This window comes from Rhipicephalus microplus, chromosome 7, assembly GCF_043290135.1.
Source record: "Rhipicephalus microplus isolate Deutch F79 chromosome 7, USDA_Rmic, whole genome shotgun sequence".
Taxonomy (NCBI): Eukaryota; Metazoa; Arthropoda; class Arachnida; order Ixodida; family Ixodidae; genus Rhipicephalus; species Rhipicephalus microplus.
In genome coordinates, this window is record NC_134706.1 from 125,849,029 (window position 1) to 125,869,994 (window position 20,966).

Here is a 20,966-nt window from a genome sequence, read left to right on the forward strand (position 1 = left end):
ATACGTATAGGGAATCAAAGACGTCCTTCACACACACACACACACACACACACACACACACACACACACACACCTAGTGTGTGTGTGTGTGTGTGTGTGTGTGTGTGTGTGTGTGTGTGTGTGTGTGTGTGTGTATTCCCTGCACTGTTTTGTATTTCACGTTTTACATTGCTTCATACACTTCAAATCGGAGGCCTGCACACTTCAGCATTACCACTCCTGGGGGTTTGCCTTCGGCCCATTGTGTGTATAGAGAGACAAAGAGAGAAAGAGAAGTACTAGAAAGACATGGGGCAAAAAAAGAAGAGTCTGTGATGACCCTAGGTGCCCAAACAAATTCGCGACTGCGGCCCCATCTAAGCACTACCTACCGATATCGCGCGTAAACAGTGTAATTTTGTCATTCAAATCTGTTTCTCAAAGAAACTCAACCACGCTGTCGGAGCCGCACACGTTGAAGGCCGGGTTGGCCAATGCCATATGATTTTGTGCTCTGTGAAGGTTTACGAAAAGACTTCAATTTCAGTCGAGAATGATGCAGTGACCAATGAAACAGAAACTTGTGGTTATAGCCTTATGAGCCGAGATGAGAGCAGAGTGGGTGAAGGAACAAACGGGGTTTAAGTACAGCTTATTCGTAAATCAGCAAAAAATTGGCATAGGCTGGGCATTTATCCTGTAGGCAAGACAACCACTGGTCAATAAATGTAGCAGTCTAGATTCCATGTGAAAGCAAACGTGTGAGAAAGAGAAAGTACGAATGGAGAATTATATTGAGGAGATGGCGGGTATGACGTGGACACAGCAAGAACTAGACTGGGTTCTTCGGTTGAACATGAGAGAGACATTTGCTCTACAGTAGGTCCAGTAAGGGGAGTGATTGTGACGATTATGATGATGTGGACGATGGGTAGGATTCGAGGGCGGTAATACAGCTTGCCAGTGAATAAGTGGGGATCTATATATGCTAAGGCATGATACGTAAGCATTCGTTATGATCACACTTGATATGATCGCTATCAATTGCACACAGAGTATACCCTTAAAACTGAGTGTGTTGCCAAGGGAAGTAGAACTAAGATGTTTAGCGAAGTAGAACTTGTCGATGCGTATCATCCTTACGCGAGTCCTCGCGTGACTGGTCCCTTTGGTAGTCAGGCAAATGAGGACGAGTGAAAATATTGACAAACGTTGAATTCATCTTGATTTTCAACCACGCGTGCCGCTGAGTAAGGACGCTTATGGTTATGTCTTAACAGGCTCGTGCATTAAGTGCGTTCTCTTCTTTGCGTTTAGTGACCAGTGGCGACTATGGCTGAGTTTCTTCGGTCATTGGGGGCGTTTCTGTCACGTATACTTGGCCACAAATGAAACCGTGCCACGAGGTTCAGATTCAACCTCATTTTTTTGTTGAAGCAAAATAAAAAAAAATAATAAATGATGAATGGATTTCTGAATGACGACAAAAGTTTGTTCATTTATTTGTTTCTCTTATAAAAAACAACCATATTTCATTAACAAAACGGTCAAGTCATGTGGAGTCGAAACTTCGGCATCGCTACTTACCTTATAATCGCTATTTATGTAAGCCTATGAGCGACATACGCTTTCTCGGCTTACGACTTCGTTATTAGCACTTGTTTATTAAACCAAATGTGTACATTTGTTGCTTCACTAGATTTCCAAGTTGATACTTCGCGCGGTGTTCCCGTGTCCCTTTTTTTCAGTGAAATCAGCAATCAAAACAAGAAAGATACGTTTTTGCCCAGATAACTGACTGGTTAAAGCAAAATTCAAAAGAGTTCTGGAAGTATGTGACACAAACCAGAAAAAACGAAAAGACCGTTCTTGGTTCGACAGTGGAGAGTGATACTTCTTGCTCCTATGAAGAAAAATCTGCAGCCTTCAACAAATATATACAATCAGTTTTTACTCAAAGCGCGCCTATCGATGTGGAGGCATTTCCAGTCACGCAGCCTTCGAAGACGTGTAGGTTGACATTACTGGTGTTGACTGCTTATAACGGCAGATAGATATAACTGGAGCAGTTGGACCAGATGGTCTATCACAATTTGTTCCTAAAAACTGTCACAGCGTCATTGCAAAGTACGTATGCGTTATATCGAAAACTACACTAAATACTGGAGTTGTCTGACATGACTAGAAAGTTGCAAACGTCATCCCGGATCATAAATCAGGTGACAGAGGCTCGTCGAAAATTACAGGCTCATCTCGCTGAAAATTAGCTGTAGGTCATTCGAGCTTATCATATGTAGTGAAACAGGTAAATACCTCGAGTCAATCAACTTCCTCACGCCATATAAGCATGGTTTCAGAAATGAACGTTCATGCGTAACTCAACTAGTCGAATTTCAACATTACATCGCACAATATATAGACAGTAGCACTCAAGTAGATGCTGTGTTCCTCGATTTATGTAAAGCCTTTGGTACCATCCCAGGTGTTAGAATTTGCAATGCTCTCTGTAAACATGAACTTTAAAGTTATCACTTGAATAAAGAACTACTTAAACGATCGACAGCAGAGCGTAGTGCTCAACGGCTCAAAATCACCTGCAGTAACTGTCACGTCTGGTGCACCAAAGTGGAGCGTATTCGGACCTTTGCTTTTCTTGATTTATATTAATAGCATAGTTGATCTTATTACCTTTTTAATAACCTATTCGCATATGATTGAGTAGTGTTTAGAGAGATTAAATTGCACAAAAATGGCGAAATTCTGCAGCATGAGTTGTGCCTAATATCATCGTGGTGTCAGTAATGAAAAATGAGTCTAAACGTCCGTAATTGTTGCTATGTATCACTCACCAACCGTATTTGTAAACTAGACACAACATACAATATAAATAACTCAATTATTAGCAATATATTCTATAATAAGTACTTGGAGGTCTATTTTTCGACAATTTCAAGTGGGATAAACACATTGATATAATCGTGGCAAAGGCAGGCCGGATGCTGTATTTTATACGCAGAAATTTAAACCAAGCTTCACAGACCGTGAAACAAACCCTTTATCTCATGTGTGTGAGACCTATTCTAGATTATGCTTGTGTAATATATGATGCCTATCAGCAATACTTGATTGACACACTAGAAAAAGTTCAAAACCAAGCAGCTGGACTTGTTAGCAGCAACTATAATTTCTTTGCAAGCATCACAGAAATTAAACAAACATTGAAATGGGAGCCAGTGGTGGTAAGAAGGCAGAAACTGCGGCTGAAATTTCTTCATTGTATTTATTACAATGGAAATGCCATTAACCCTGTTGATTAACAGTTTGCACCTACGTACGTCTCAAATTCACGAGACCATTGACGAAAAATGTTAGGATACCCCTACGAAACCCACTCTTTTGGTAGTTATTTTTTTCGTAAAAGTAATACAGGAATGCAACCGTCTACCGCATGGTATCATCAATGAAATTGATAATGAATCGTCTTTTTCTTCCACGTAACGATGCCTCCAATATCACTGCCACAAAGAATGGTTTTTTGTTTCGAAGAGTGTGGGTGTTTACAAATGCGTAACTGGGACGTTGTTAGTAATTTGTGTCCCTCACCCTTACTTGACTGTTTTTTCTCCTAAGATATCTTGAGTGTTGTCGCATTTGTTGTAGTTATTGTATCAATTGCATACTCTGTAGTGAAATTACTTAGGTGTACCTCCCCTACGTAATGCCTTACGGCGATGTAGGCGAAGTGTAAATAAAAATAAATAAACATCCTTTTTGCACACAGCAGTTTGGAGATTGCTTACTGACCAGTCAAGCAGACTGTTTCGTTTTGAATAGTATTGTGTGCAGTGCACACAGTGCACACAGGATTAGAAAGTAAGGCGAGATTAGCCGGACAAGTACCACTGACATCTTTGAATGCTAGCTGAGAGAAATCACTACAGCAAGACAAAACGCGCACTTGCCGAAGGCTTTTCCGAAAACAGCAACGGAGAAGGGGGCCACGCACAGACACCCATCGTAGCAGAAAAATATTACAAGCACGTACCCGATGTATTCATCAGAAGATGATAAATGAGAAGCACAATGGAATTTCAAATGGCACCTAGCCTGCCACTAAAACACGGGCATATTTCAAAACAGAAGAAAAAAAAACAGCTTAACTGGGCTTGACCATGAATCCTGCCTCTTTGTTCCGATGCATCGCTGATGCCTAAAGAGACCCACAAGTGGCTTGCACGGGTGATTAGATTGCGGTGGAAAAGAAAAGAGCATGAATTATGGTGACCGGCGACAGCATACTTTTCGCGATATGAGTAGGATTTATGTTTTTAAATCGTGTTCAAAAGTAACCAAAACTGGCATGTCGCGCCCTCAGCGCCCTAGCAATTGAGACACTAATATGAAGTCCTAATAACTTTGCCATGATTATTTAAAGCGCACCAGAACAAGAGCTTCAATTTCGAAGATGTATGTTATTATTCATTTGTGTTTGTTTTCTTGTGGCTTAAAAGGTGAAAGAAGTATGCAGCATGAAGAGTGGCACTGCTTTCGTTGCCTCCTCAGGGAAACGGGTGCAGTTGCGTATGCGCGTGGCCGCGTGGCGTTTCCAGAGTAGCTCGATTCCTGTCGCGTCGGGCACGTTCAAGAAGCACGCGAGCTTTTGAATGCGATCGCCGCGGCGCGCGAGAAGCCGTCGGCCTACTGCTCTGTGGAGAATTGCTTGATGAGGGCTGCTGGTGGTGGCGATGGTGGCGGTCTGTCGAATTCGTCGCTACCGCTGACGTCTGTCAAAACATTTCGCTCTGGCGCTACTTGATACGAGCCCAAATTTTACGCTCGCACGCGAGCCACAAAATTCGTTCCTCTAAATCGCACAATTTCTCCAGCGATGGCATATCGAAGCCGACCAAGTACTGCCGCACGTAAAATTCTATGCGTGACATGTCGATCACTTGTAAAGGCACGCGTTTCGTTTTCGAAGACTTGGCTTAGATTGACTTGGCTAAAGTAAAAAAAAAAATTTGTGCACGACCAAAAGTCCTTGCATAAGAAGCCTCTGGAAATCGCTGTAGCTCTTGTATAATAATTTAGCACGCTATAAAGCAGTCGTGGCGAGACTGCAGGCTTGACAAACACAACATTACGTGCTTTTACTTAGGTCTTCACTTTTCATCTCTGCTGGCGTTACACTGGCAAATCATCGCTATCACAATCACCTCCTCTCTTTGCAGCATGTCTTTTTAAGACTGTATATTTGCCGCAATTCAAGAAATTCTCAATATAAATGTTCTAGGGTGTTTTCGCATTACCATTCCGTGATTACAAGCTCAGACCGGTAAGCTTTTCGTTGCACTCAAGAAAACGGGCACCATAAATATCAGTTTTGGTTTCCTTTAACGCACACATCAGACATGGAATCGCCTTTTAAGGGCGATTTGAATACGCGGACTAAATAATTGTCATTTTTCACGGAAGACCACTTCCGCACCTCCTTAATCAAGTGTAACATCCGCAAAGTTTGATCCACCTACAGCGCCTAATTGGAATAGGAATAAAAATAAACAATAAAACGGTGATTTTAAAACAGCTGCTGAATCATAGTTACTGTTTTTCTGTATCTGTTTTTCCTACTTTTGCTAAGCGCTGAAACTGTATCAAGAATACAATTCCAACTGACGCAGCTAGCATCTTAAACCAGTGAGTACAGCATTTCCAGTGGAAGACAACATTAGAGTAAAAAGGCTTGCATGTATGCGTATTGCATTCCACAGCACTGAATTGTGAATTTTCAGTCTTTTCAGAGGTGAGAAAGACATCATAAGTTACCACTGATAAGCACGCACAAAACAAAGGCCAAAAAACATTTCAAGATTGTGTTGAGTTCGGGGTTTCGCAAACCGTCATTGCAAGAAAATTATTGCAACATCGCAGGAACAAAAGCTTCACAAGTGGTCAGTGATTTTTTTTCTCGGACTTTTCCTTCTTGGTGTAGTTATTTCATGGTTTTCGTGGAACCCAAGGCTCATTGTGGTAAGGAGAAAAAGAACAACTTCAGGCGAATGGTAGGAACGCCATGGAAGTTTGACTTTTTTACGGACATCATTAAGCCTGTGAGGACATTTGTCTACGGGGCTGATAAGTCTCATCAATAGCTGTCACTAGGCGTCAAGTGCATGAACAGTTAACTGCTTTTTGATGGGGGCTGAATTGCTAAACCGAAATTTCAATGCCACGTTTTACACCAGGATTCTCGCAATCGTTCAACGGCATTTCGAAACGGAAAATTCAAAGTAGCAGACGGAAAAGTTGATTGAAGAAATAGTGTGCTTCTTTTTTTCTTTCTTTTTGCCGCCATTGCGCGTGAACGTAAGAATTAATTAAGCCGGTGATATATTATACTGGCTGCTAACCAAAGCTGCAGTTCAAGAAAAAAAACCATAGCGCCAGTACTCTAAATAGCTGGCCCCTGTGCATAATGAGGTTTGAATGTTTGGTGAAGCTTTCCAGTTACCACGTGCACGCTGCAGAACAACAGCAAGGAATCTGTTCTACGAATGAAATGGTGCTGACAGCTCCCACAGAAATAGGCATCGTTCAAAAACTATATAAAGCGAGAGTGGGCCTTATGGGAACATCTAAAATGACATTGTCCAGAGTGAGAAGCCCCGCCGCGGTTGTCTAGTGGCTGAGGTACTCGGCTACTAACCCGAACATCGCGGGATCGATTCCCGGCAGCGACGGCGGCGTTTTCGACGGAGGCGAAAACGCTGTAGGCCCGTGTGCTCAGATATGAGTGCACGTTAAAGAACCCCAGGTGGTCGAAATTTTGGAGGCCTAACTACGACGTCTCTCATAATGATATGGCGGTTTTTGGCCGTTAGACCTCATATATCGAATCATCTAATCAGAGTGAGGAAAAAAAATTCAGACATCGCAGACAGGAGAAAATGACAGCACAGTAAGAATGCCAGTACTCTTTTTAGACTGGTGTTAGTAAGAAACGCGGTGACAAAAGAAAGCACAGCATATCCACGAAGCGCATAATGATGAGTGGGGTGAAGCGCCCGTCAGTCCGTTCGCGCCTTGGTCCGTCCGTTTGTTCTTGCTTCCGTCAGTCCGTGCATCCGTCTGTGCGACCGTCCGTGCGTACATCTGTCTGTTCGTCCGTTCTTCTGTGTCTCCGTCCACGCAACCGTCCCTCTGTGCGTCCGTGTATCTGTCCATGCGTCCATCCGTGCAACCGTCCGTCCTTGCGTCCGTGCATCTGTATGTCTGTGCGTCCGTCCGTTCGTCTGTCCATTCATCCGCCCATCTAGTGAACACTCCAAATACCACCATCTCACAAATTTTCATCATATATTCATCATATAGAACTACCGCCATCCAGCAGACATTCCCAGGATTAAACGAGAGGTGGCACGGCCGGACTAGAGCTGCGGCATGCGCGCGCTCTCTTACGGCCTGCGCTTCGTGTCTAGTTCCCACCTTTCACCGCCACTAGTTTATGGGACTGTGGCCCAACCCTCACTAAATCTTGCTAAAACCATTGAGGTTACGCCAAGCGAGTTGAACGTGGCAACGTTTTCTTGTCAGATAGTGCTCAATGTGCGTCCTTCTCCTACGAGTTTATAGGGGGGAAGCTCCTTAAGCCGTGGGTTGTGCGTCTGCAATGTACGTAGTAGTAGTAGTAGTAGTAGTAGTAGTAGTAGTAGTAGTAGTAGTAGTAGTAGTAGTAGTAGTAGTAGTAGTAGTAGCATGTAGCTGCCTCCACGGCCGGACTAAAGGAGCGGCACGCGCGCACTCTTTTGAATTGGGGAAGAAAACCTCGCATGTTAATCATAAATACAAAGATATTTTTTCTGAAGAAATAACTTACAGAAACGAGTATTGGGGACGTAATCTCCAATCAAAATTGCAACGAATTTGATGCTTACTAAAAAATAGTAGCAGAAGCATGCACTTTGCGCACTATCTGACTCGAAAAGTTTGCCATGTTAAACTCGCTGCGCGTAACGTTCTTGGTTTTTTAGGGACCAACAAATTCAAGGAAAAGTTTATTGGAGGTTAATCCCCGCACTCAGAAATGCTCCTTGATTCAAATTCCTTCCTTCCCTTGACTGAGTTGAGCATTGCGCCACTGCTCGACCGAAATTGACGCTGTGCTTCTCAAGAATTGCTGCAGATTATTGCCAATGTGCAGTGACTTGGTGGCCTGAACTTTTTCCAGTCGAGGAGAGCCCTTGACGGAAGGAGTGTTTGCGAATACGGGGGTAAGTCACCAGGGGTAAGTCACAGAGGTTGGCGCAACCAAGCAGTTGCTTGGTGGCGCTAGCCTCAGTGTTAACGCGTCAGCAAGAAACCAACACAAACGAGATAAGTTAATATACCAGACCATCCGACACGCAATAAATCCGATAAGTTTTTGCGGTACTCAAATATTTCATGAAAATATGTGGCAACTCGCGCGTTATATCATAGCACACAGAGTACACATATATGCTTCGCGAGATTGTTGAATAGTAAATTGTTATCGTCAGAACTTCGCAGTGCCAACTCCCCTTGTCTTACTGCGTATAGCTCGTAGTGCATGAATCCCATAACATTCATTACATGCGGAAAGTACTTAGGCTCGCAACTTGCTCTACCAAGCCTTGGTCAACGCTGCACCGCTTGATTTTTATGTTCTTTGACAGATGTCAGCACATGCGCCTTAGGCAATTCGCTTCTTGCCGGGTGTCTGCCCATATTTTTCTCAGAGGCCAGAAGAACGTGGTGACTCACGTCGTGTTAGTGTTCTGCGTTGTGAGTGACACGTTGTCGGTGTAATCGAAGTCGTTCAGCGGAGAGAATTCCTCAGACTACTCTCAGCAGTGGTGTTCAAAAACCCATCTTGACGTCAAGGTATTTTAACTGAACGTAAAAATCACCGAGAGTGAAAGCAACGATGAACGATCTGCTGCTAAATGACGAGCAGTGAGTGTCACTTCACGTTCACTCATGCATTATTGTTTTTTCCATGCTCGTAAGCCCCTTTGACTGCATGTTTCGTATACTATCCTTTAGCGACCGCAAAATAAAAAGATAGATTTTTTGTTCATTGTATGTAGCCCAATTACAGTGGAGCAAGGAAACATGCAGTTACAACAATTGTCTCCGACTCTCGGCTGAGTTCTCCTGCACATCGTCGGGATCACCCGAATTACGTTGTTGTTCGACAAATGTTTAGAATTTTGACGTTGCGGAAAGCATACGCATGCACTAGTTTTGATATCCTTGTGGCGATCGTGCTGATTTAACCTGCAACATTCGACTGCAGTGAATTGCACACTGTTAGAGTCTGATCATGGCCGTCTCACAAGCGCTATTAATGGGAAGTTAAATGTTTATGTTTTGTTTAAAAAACAACTCCATGCTGCTTACAGCCCAAGTAATGAATATACGGCGTAATATGTTTACAAACAATCGCTACGTCAAATATTCACTCACCGCGCAGCTGCGACGGCGCGCTATTCGCTATGGCCCACTACAGCGGCGAATGCGTCAGGCAGGCTCGGCACAAATTATCTCACACTGCCGTTCATTTCATACGTCAGTTCGAGTTCGCGCTGTTTCCTGTGGCACGCGCAGGATTATGCAACGCGTCGTCAATGCATGGTCAATAAGCTGTCTCTACCACCCTTCGCTGTGCGGGAAAAAATGAGGTGGCGGACATTTAGCAGTTGATATCATTTGGGAAAGTACTTTGTTACGATATACATTCATTTGACGTTCAAGAGTTTATCCGGTGAAAGCAGCACGAGGCGTACGTCCATGCGTGCTATCTTTTCCTTGCGAGTGCACGTGTTGATCGTCCTCCCGAAGCCATCTTTGACTCCCCGGCACGCCACCAATAATGCATGGGCATGGCGAATATTTTAACGTGACTTCCTGTGTTTTAATGGTCGTCATACAGTAATAATTCTACTCATTCAAGGATTCAAGGACTCCTGGCCGTAACCTAGGTGGGGCCATTCGCCCACTCCATCTACTCGCCGGACTCTGAATAAAGTTCTTTCCTCCTCCTCCTGTTCCTATGTATTAGCCAACAACGATTACACAAATTAAAAAAAAGACGTAAGAGAACCGCAGAAATATTACGCGCCAAAGAAATAGCGTCTTGTGGTCATTATTTAGTAGAACGAAATGCTGGGCTAGTTGGCTTTTTAGGAACAATGCAAGTTGATCGTACAAAAAAGGAAAGAACAGAAAAAAGGGAAGCATACCACAGACTGGTGCCTCTCCGTTTCTACTTCGGTTCGCTGTGTTCGTAATTTATTGTGCTATTGTTTTTTTAGTGTTCATCATCTTTATTTGTTCCGTTTCGTTTATTCCCGCGCGTGAGCATGTCTTGACCCATTTGTCTAGGATATCCCCACAAGGCCGTCATCCGTGGCCTCGTCTTGAACACATGCCTCGTGCCTAAAAATATCCCGTCGCAATCCCCTGTTGCACAACAATAGGAGCAACCCTAACCCCCCCTCCCCCCCACACACAAAAAAAAAAGAAATGACAAGAAAGCTGTCCGCAAAAGGCTCTTTTGAGGTAATAAACTCTATGTGCGCTGAATAAGTGCAACTAAATCATCTTTATAGTCACTTGGTCTGACCAGTTTATACACGACAAGCATATACTTCTTCAACCCTTTTCAAAAGATTTTATTTTTATATAAGTTGTCATCGTTTTATGCACATGAACTACGAGACTGCAGCTAGGCTGGCGACTTTTTTCAGATCGCATGCATTCACTTTTGCAGAAAGCAATGACCCTGCTTTGATATAATAATTCAAAAATGATTTATATTGATCACCCTCTTTGTAGTGTAGTACTAGCGAGATGTTTGACTAGCTGTTTCAGAAATAAATTAATGACCTGAAGCTGTCCCGCTTGGGGACACTTACATCTGCGTTTCTTTGGTATATTACTAGTTTGAAAATCTCTATCTCTCATATTTAGCCGTCACTTGCTCTGGTGGAGATCAAAATATGTTGGCTTTTTTTAACCAGTTACTCTTAACAGCCTCCCCATTTTAGTAGAAGCGTCGTCTGCTGAAATTATGTATTTGTGCCGAAGCATTGTAAACATCATGCATTGTTTCGTCGATGCTACGAGTTATCTTACTTGATTTCAAAATATTTTCTACTGCCTTTAGCTATTGTGTGAAAGCTCCACATTTATTTTTCACTTGTACAAGTCTATAACTTTTCTTCCCGTAATAGTTTTCTAGCAACATATCTTTTTTTGGTGCTTCTAGCACTTAGGTTGAAGCTTTTTCCTCATAAGTTGTAGCTTTTATTTCCGCCTTCTCTAATCCCCAGACACAGTTGATCATAGTACTCGATTATGAAGCTTTGCCTCATTTTACAGACATGCTGTCCGCTGTTGTGATTGATTGATATGTGGGGTTTAACGTCCCAAAACCACTATATAATTATGAGAGACGCCGTAGTGGAGGGCTCCGGAAATTTTGAGCACCTGGGGTTCTTTAACGTGCACCCAAATCTGAGCACACGGGCCTACAACATTTCCGCCTCCATCGGAAATGCAGCCGCCGCAGCCGGGATTCGAACCCGCGACCTGCGGGTCAGCAGCCGAGTACCTTAGCCACTAGACCACTGCGGCGGGGCTGTCCGCTGTTGTGGCCAAAGCAGTGTTTTCTGCAATTTGGTGCTTAACTACGTTATAATTCTGAACGGTGCCCTGGCTTTTTTTTTTGTTAGCGTGTTGTGCTATATTTTCTATATATTTTGTGATTCGCTTTGGAGCAGCATATAGAATCCCGGAACGAATTAACAAAAATCAACTGCGTTTATCCATTCGCCGGCCGGCTTCGCTAGTGATATGTTCAACATCGCAACTGGCTTAAATACTTCTTTAAAATTACTTAGCGTGTGATTTCTTTCAGAATACCAAACCAAAATTGAATTGTTTTTTTCCTTATTAAGGTTACACTACATAATAATAATAATGCAGGAAAGTTCTCTGTAATTAAGTCATGGCACTTACCCGTACTGAGACCATTTTAAAATAAAGTTCGTGTCCGAATATGACAGAGCATCGTCACGCTTACAAAGTTACCTGTTCATGTGAATATCTCTTACACTTCCACCAAATGTCTTACGACGATTAATTATGAACCAGCGATGACTTCGACGATCAAGGAAACGCCGGCAGAACATGAACTTTTATCTAGCGCACAGAAGCAAGAACTCGTCGTCTTCTTCTTTCTCGCTATACCTATTTATTTCGCATGCAGGCTGAGAAGTCTGAAGACGTGTTAGTTTAGTCTGTGTCTTTGTAGCTCTTTGTTTTCTTTTTTTTGCGCCTGAGGGAAACCCTGACCATGACATGTCGGCAGTAAAACTCTTCTAATGCTTGCGTGCTACAGAAGTTGGGCAAATCCCCCAAGTAAGTGTACTGTTCCACTAGGAGGCGAAGAGGAAACGTAAGAGTGACGAACACCGATTTGTGGCTGCGCGTTCCAGCTTCTTTGAGTAACTATCTGTGTCGAGTGTTTTGGTGGTGATTCAGCTCTTGTCGGTTCATAATAATCGTTTCTTATGGACGACACACGGAAGGCTTCGCCCTTAGCTGCTTTGTTGTAAGAAAAAATGAACGCCCACAACAGCGACATTGTTCTAAACTCCTTCACTTGAAGACCCCCTAGCCCTGAATGCACAATGATTTCTATTTATGGAATAAAGCGGTTGCTTGGAGCTGCAGTCGTGTATGGTCGCCGACCCACATTATATAATAATTACTTCAAGCAGCGGGCCAAAACAGAAATGGAAGTAGAAAACAAAATACAAGAAGACAATGCGCGGTGGAGAGACATTTACAAAAAAGTTGTGACTTTTTTAAGCTTCACATCACTCGAGCTCCATATTTACCTTTTTCTGAATTTCATTGATATTTCTGCGTTTGGGTGTGGTGCGCGAGAATAGCATTCTAAAACAGAGACTTGATAGACTGTGCACTGCCTTCTTCCCAAATTACACAGCTTACACGCACATTGGTTTCAACATATGACCACCAAGGTGCCAAAAAAATCAACAATGCAGAAGTTGAGGGGAAGATGAGAATGTGAAAATACCAGAAATTATTCAATAATAAATGCAGCTCCAGTGAAAGTTTAGGCGTCATTACCTGTCTTCATCGTGTTCCTTACGAATCTGATTTTATTAGCTGTTTAAAGGCAAGCAATCAGAAGTTAAGAAATTCTTCATCAACCCAGTGTTTGCTAAGGCTAGATGGGGCTGAACCGACCAAGACGCGACGCAATGTCAATATATTGGTTCCAATATATTGCTCATTTACATTGCATCCTGCGAAGGCGGCATATATTAGACAAAGCTAACGTAGCTCGTTAGAAAAAAAAGCATTCGATTCCTCATGAAACTTGAAAAATTAGTCACGTCATCATGTTGTCAGTGTGAAATCACATAACATTGCGCCACGCGATGGCACAAGACACCTTCACTTGGTTAAAGGAGGACCCATCATGGAGGCAGAAACACTTCTTTAGTGGTGGTGGTTAAGTTTGCGTATGCTACTTGAGTATGCTATAGTTGTTTCAAGTTTATGTCAAAAGAGGGCAATATATATCACTGTATAAATGAATTGAAACTTTTGAGAAGTGACTCAAAAGTTTCACTTGAGCTTGGAGAAGTGCGTTTTACCATAGCCAGTCAATCTGGTCAAGGCGATATGGTGTTCGATAGATAGTTTGACGAGGTGCGTTCAAGCACTAACGTCAAAGTATTGGTTTTCTTTTCCCGAAAAAAATGTAACCAAAAACTGCTTTCATTCCTAGTCTCTGCTTTTATTGTTTTATGTCAAAATAAAACAACGAATAATTACAGAACAATCAAGTATTCAATTACTTTCCAAGTAGAATTAACTAGTGAATTAACATGAAATAACATGCTACTATGTTTTCTTTTCTGCAATGTTATACTCAGTGCCTTGCAATTATGGTGTACAAATTATTGTATGCATACGTCAATTGTACATCATAATCCGGGTTTGAAGGGCTTCAAAACACGTTAAGTACAGGAAGTGTTTGAAAAGGGTGCGGGGTCGGGTAAATAAACCGACTTACAAGAATAAAAAAGGCGACTTTTGACTTTCGACTTCGTGTCGTTTCCAGCGAACGATCGAGGAAACCTGCGAGTTTTTGCACGACCGGAGTGGGAAGGCGCTCTAGCGGCCTTCCCGATGGGTCTGTTCACCTCCAAATAGACCGCCTTGTTGTCCCTGCGACTTTGTCGTGTAGTCGTTGCGTTCGCGACTGCGATTAGCGGATGCCCTAAAGTAGACGCGAGCGTGCTTGCTCACGTCCTTCTCAGCAGCAGCAACCGATATTGGCTAAACAACGGTGGGGTCACTGAACCTTTAGTGATGACCAGGGGCTGTAAGTGCGGAGAAACGCCATGCCATTGCGGTCAGCTCGATTGCGAAGGCCCCAAGATGGAACCACTCGCGCAACTGTCCAGTCCAGTCGTAGTCATAGATGCAAAGTAACTTATAAACGAGGTCTGTACACCGTCGCGCCGTACCACCGCTAGTACTCCTAGCACCCACTAGATTTCTCTGTAGTAGAGCGCTCGCGTCGCTCCACTTCAGTAAATGCTCTGGTATACATATAGTGATTGTCGAGGAAGAAAAAGGCACTTGTTGCCCTCTCCCAGTTGAGACACAGCTGAGCGCCATGCTCTGGTATGAGTGGAGACTGCTGGAGACACTGCACTGCACTGTATAAGTAAAGCATTGAATCGTCTCTCTCTCACAGACACAACGCAGTAGTACAAATTGAGACGTGAGCATGAGTGCAGCTGAGCTTAGGAGTCGCAAAGTGGCTGCAGCACAGCAGTGCCGGAAACAACCGGAGTTGTGAGCTCGCGAAGCTTAAACGAGACTCAAGCGCCGGCAAGCCGACACTTATGGTCTGTAAAATCAATGGGTCTGCAGACCTTGTAGCTTGAAGTTGATAATGTACAAAAAACAACTGTGAACGTCTACGCTGATGAATAAAGAGCATCGTTTTACAAAGCACGAAGCCAACCAATAGTTGATGCGCATACTACTCAGTGTTTCCTTTACGAGAAAAAGTATGCGACTTTTTCGGTATCAATATCTTTCGATGCACTCATGCCATTGTATTTTTTCCAGTGCATGGCGCACCATCATCCAGTGGTGCTGCTGCTGCTACTGCTTGTGAAGATAACGCTGCTGCTTCCCGCTGCTTGTCTCGCTTGGGGAGTGCTGAGCAGCCCCGACGCATTGCCCACGAGCACGGCGAGCAGTCTGGGCTTCCTTCTGCCCTGCAACAAGTCCGAGTCCCAGGAGAATGTGACCGACGACCGGCCAGAGGTGGCAATCGCTTTCCTCGGTACTTTCAACAACAGCCGGATGCTCGGAAAAATGGTATCCGGTGCTGTGCCTTTGGCAGTATCCCACATCAATAGAGATGACAGGTAAAGAATAGGTGCACTGCATTTGTCGAAGATAAAACATGTGTACAACATGACGTGGAAGTTTGTCATATGTTAAGAAAACGAATTGCGGGTTCCTGACTATCAGGCAAAAGCGTGCCTGTCATCGCACCCATTGTTTTCAGTCGTTAGAACGCAGTAATACTTCAGAAATATCGAGATAGCAGCCGATAAGCTTACGTTTATTATTGCTGAAAAGTTCTGAAAAGAATTCGGAAAAGCGCCGGGGTAATGTCTGTGATAATCAAATCACTCAGAACTGCACGTTATTTTTTTTTGTAAGTGAACTTTAAAAAAATACCCATTACGAAAGAAACAAAACGGCGAAAAAAACAACGGTGTGAACCAGTGTGGCCTGATTGGCGCCTCTGTTCTATTCCGATTTCATCACTTGACGCATTTCTATTCCTTTCAATTCATCGGAACAGTAAAATGGCCCATTCTGACTCCCCTAATGAGCGTACAGTTCAATTTCATTCCTGTAATTTCTCAACGTTGGAAGAGCATTTTGATATTTTTAGCTGCAGTATTGCAAGAAAGTGGGGAGGCGTGGTATGAGGTGTGATGGTGCGCCAGCTGATAAACGAAAACATGCCGTGAACAAAAGCATGGCGCCAAGGTCAATATACGCATTACAAACTACAGAAGCGCTTTTTAGGGTATGTGCCCGAACCAGTGACGGCGACTGAGATAGCAGGCGGCAGAAGGAAAAAATATCACACGGTTTAAGAGGAGAAGGGGGTATGTATGGCACCACCATGGTTCGCATGACATACGCCAATAGCATAAGAACCGATGTTACGTGGAGAATAGAGCCAAACTGCGGAGAACGACAGTCTATAGTGACAATTTTATGTATTTCGTATATAAACATATAAGGAGAAAATTCTAATAGGCGTGTTGCGTATAAGTGTACCTTGCTTGTAATCAATAAAGCCATTTTAAAAGTACCGCTTCATTGTTATATTTGAGGTTCTGACTTGCTAGTGTTTGAAGTTTGAAAAACAGCATGTAGACGAAGCCATGCTCTGTTGTCGGAACAAAAGACATAATTCCATTCCCAATCTATACCCCGCAAAAGGCAACTCCTTCCATTGCCATTCTATTTCGCCAAGCCGTGTCCCCATTCTATTTCAATACCATTCAAACATTAAATACCGAGGTTGAATGATTCCGGAATCATTCCAATTCCGGCGTGGAAACTCTGCAACACCAGTGTGAGCTGTTGAGAAAACTTTCCTATAGTTTCTTTTTGGCAGACGTGAAAAGTTTGTTCATAATTTGATGTGGCTCTCAATGAGCCGCCTAGGCAGTCAGGAGAGTTTTCATGCTTGTCGTGGTGAATGCGTTAATGACTGTACTAATAAACTGTCCTTAGTATTTCGTGTAGGTGTAGAGTCTTCATGATTTTCTTACACTACTGCTACTCTTTAAAGAATACCGCTATATTTTGTGTCACTAATTAATTTTCACTTCATCTCTTATATGAGTTAACTAAGTTAAGATCATGATAAGGATTTAGGTGTCTTGATGGGCACCCTTGTGCTTCTCCTGCTTCGCAATTTACTGCCGTTTAACCATGCGCCATTTGCTGGCCTATGGTTACAGCTTGAGCCAATTTCATGTAACTCTTGAAAAGTCTTAATACGGAACACTTCACCTGAACTATTGAGTAGTAAAAAAAAGCGAAAGTGAACAAAGTTCGATGTCCTCAGCAAGCCCTGTATTAAGGGCCTAATTCAGAAAGCTTTCATAAGTGCGTTCACCCATTGGTCAGCTACCTCGCCGCAGTGAGCCGGTCTCCTGGATGATTGAAACACTATCTTCAGAAAATGTTTTGGCATGCTACATTTCTGTTAATTCGAGCTTTCGTTACGAAGCGCGAAGAAAATTGCACTACTGCGTCCAGGAGCACACGACCTCGGGTAATAACATCTATTCACGTTTAACGTCTCTAAACCACAATGTGATCATGGAGACGCCGTATCGGATTGCTCCCGAAATTTGACTACTTGAGATTCTTTAACGTGCACCTTACTTTAAGTACAAGAGCCTTTAGCATTCTCACTTCTACTGAAAATTCACTCTCCACAGCTACTGAATTTGATTCCGTGACGTGCGGGTGAGCAGTCAACCACCATGACTACCACCGCAGCGGGTGTAAATGACCCCCATAGAGAAGCTGGCTGTGCTATGAGCACGTTCGAAACTCGAAACTACCGTATATATATTGCGTTTATCTAACAGTGGTACAGGAGACCATATTTCAGAGACGAGACAAAACAACTTTTTCTATATTTGCTCACTCTACCCTGCAGTGTCAAAAGGGAGAACGCGGTGCCTTATGGCTCGTGACAGGCATTTCGTTGCTGGTGATTTTCTGTGCTACCTATATCCATGAAAACTGTGACTTACCTACCTACCTTAATCTATCATTTTACCTCGAACTAAAAAAATGTTTATGAAGAATGCCTTAGTCGACGGCATCAGAAATTTCGAGCATCTGATGTGCATTAACATCGATCTCACAAGCTCTTACCTCCATTTTAATAGACGCCATTGGGTCAATTATGTAATATCTAGCGCCTCATCGCTCTTCTTTGAAACTTCACTTAGTACGGACTAGAAAACTACAAGGTTTAAAGCGGCGTTGAGGTGACGCATAAATGTTCACTGCATGTTCAATAAGCGCAGTCAATATATACATATCCATTTATCAAAAACCGCTATTGCTTAGCAGGTAAGATGTTACCTCCGCTGAGCACTAGGGCGCGGGTTCGATTGCCGGCCATGGCGGCTTCGTTTTGATGAGGCAAGATATAGGAAACACTCTTCAAATTCAAGTCCGGTCTACTAGGAATAACGTCAGGTCGCTCGAATGAATGTGTCGTCCCACAAAACAGCTTGGCTCGTACGCTTATTGTGGTTTTTGCAGGTGAAGTCTCACCAATTATTACTAGAGTTTATAATTTGAAGTTACGAGTGAAGTACCTCCGGATTAACCTAACTAGAGAGGCTGAATTAATCCAGGGGAATTCATTATTTTGTGCACTGCTAGGTACTTCAATATCTGAGGTTGTATTTCACAAAAGCCCTATTTTATGAAAATTCAGTTTCAGAATCAGTGTATTAGTCAAATAAGCATGAATAACATAATACTCTTATGCAGATGAGAGTCACACAGTATTAGTACCGAAAACGAGACCCTATGTTACAACACAAGTAAATCATGGTGTCATCCATTGGCAGATTGGGAGCACTTCCGTTAATGCTTTCGTCTACACCACGTCGAGCAAGTGTATTGCAAGAGCGTGTTGAGAGTGCTCCCTGTGTGTTCCATAGGCACATCTGGAGCACATCCGTCGCGAGATCTACTCCACGGAGCAACTTTTTCTACTCCGCGAAAATCAGCAGATCCGAACGGAAGTCGCAAGCACCCCGTGACCTCAAACGTTGCCAACATTTGGCGCACCAACGGACGCCGGTTGCGTAAGGTGCGCCTCATGTCGGAGCTAGCGTTTTACTAGAGTAGCGTCGCTATGCCACGCGGGCCCACACGAGCAAGAAGAGAGACGCGCACATCGCATTTCATTATGACCCTGCCATCTGCTCCACAGGGAGCGCGTGTGTTCTATTGATAGATTTCCTTCTGTTGCCCTCCACCAGAGAGAGAGAGAGAGAGAGAGAAAACTTTATTGGCGTATACTGTAGAGCATTCCAAATGGTCGGGCCCCTATTCCAGGACTCCGCCAACATCACTACCCGTTGGACCAGCCAGTGCTGATCACCAATGGCCGAGCTGGACAGCAGTGCCTCCCATTGTTCCTCCGTGTTGTTCATGTTGTGGTATACTTCATTATGACGTGTACACCCTCACATGATGTGAAACAGAGTTGGTGTAGCCCCACACCACGGACATATATCTCTGTATGCTGGGGGGTAGAATACATGTAGCCTGTGTAAGTTCGTGTATGTGTTTGGATTTTGCGTAATGCCACCGATTCCATTGCTGTGAGGTTCTTATGTGGTGCTGGATACAGTTTTCTATTGTCCCTGTAATACTGAAGAATTGTACCAAAGTTTGGGTCTAGGTGCGTTGGATCGTCTATTGCAGTGTGCAAGGAAGCTCGGTAATTTGTGAAGCCTCGAGCTGCCTCATCCGCAAACTGGTTCCGGGTGCCACCCTTATGCCCTGGCGCGCAGAGTGGAGTGCTCCTGCGCAGAGTTCGTGGGCCAATCTGAATCTACCATTGGATGACACCATTAGAAAAAATTCACAGAAGAATAGTAGGTGGTAATAATAACCATATACAAGGCAAAACGAGCAGCAAGAATCCAGAACATTTGAGACAATACACAAAATGAAATATTAGCAGCACGGAAAAAAAAACCTGAGAAATCAAATTTACAAAGGCAGACAAAGCAAACTCAAGTGCATCACACTATATTGACGTAGAATAAAAACAGAAAAAGCACACAGAAAGTTATTGAAGCATCCCTCAGTGAAGTACTTCAGAGTTTTTGCCCACTTGAGTTTGTTTGATCAGCGCCTAAGTAGAAGTACAGAGGCTCCTGGCATTCTGCCTCCCTTGATATGCGACTGCCACAGCCCGGATCAAGCCCGTGTTTTTCGGCTGAGGAGTTCAGCAACGTAGCTGCTGTGCCACCGCTGTGGCTAACTGGTTTCTTTCGTTCACAATGTCTTACACCACGTATATTGCGATACAAATGAACACAAAGGTCAACTTTCTACAAATGCAGCTTGCTTCCGGGGTATCGAGTGACCTTCCGACCGGAGAATGTGGGCCAAGTGGGCACATCATCGGCCATCCGCAAGATGACGGCCCTGTGGCAGAGCGGCGTCGTGGCCTTCATTGGACCGGACGAGAACTGCTATGCCGAGGCACTAGTCGCTGACGCCTGGAACCTGCCCATGATCACTTACGTGAGTGGACAACAGTGTACTCGTGCTCACCGAATGACCACAGTGGACAGCTGTACTTCTTGAAACGTAATACGCGATTTTAGCTGTTAATGTTATGTGGACTCAAGTAAAGCGCGAGAAAATGTGAGAAACATGATGGAACAGCGGCGAATTCGAAGGATGACACCATATAACAAGTATAATAAATACAAAATATAGAACCCAGAATCACTAAGGAGGGATAGAAATAAAAAATTACGAGCCACTGAAAAACATCCAGCTGTTGGAAAAAGAAACGTCTTCAATCAAGCAGGACGTATTTGGTTTTAAATCCCATTGGCACTACTTTAGAAATAGGTGCAGATAAGCGAGATCAAATGAAGTGCAGGAATCTGGGGATAAAAATATTGCCGCGAACTTCATGCGGGACCAGCATTTCAGGCATAAGCGTGCTTGGTGTTTCTCATTAAAGGGGACAATATCTTATAACAGTGCCCTTATCGCTTATGCGTTCGTTGGATCCCGATTACGTG

At 43.5% G+C, this 20,966-nt stretch overlaps 1 protein-coding gene across 1 annotated transcript in view; it reads left to right on the forward strand.

The window, feature by feature from the left end:
• The window catches only part of LOC142767858 (guanylate cyclase 32E-like), a 288,413-nt gene that overhangs the window by 213,323 nt on the left and 54,124 nt on the right, over window positions 1-20,966 (forward strand). The window contains exons 2-3 of the mRNA XM_075870104.1: window positions 15,187-15,491; window positions 20,271-20,454. Coding sequence (XP_075726219.1) covers window positions 15,190-15,491; window positions 20,271-20,454 — 486 coding nt within the window. The 5' untranslated portion in view covers window positions 15,187-15,189. The remainder of the gene's footprint in view (window positions 1-15,186; window positions 15,492-20,270; window positions 20,455-20,966) is intronic.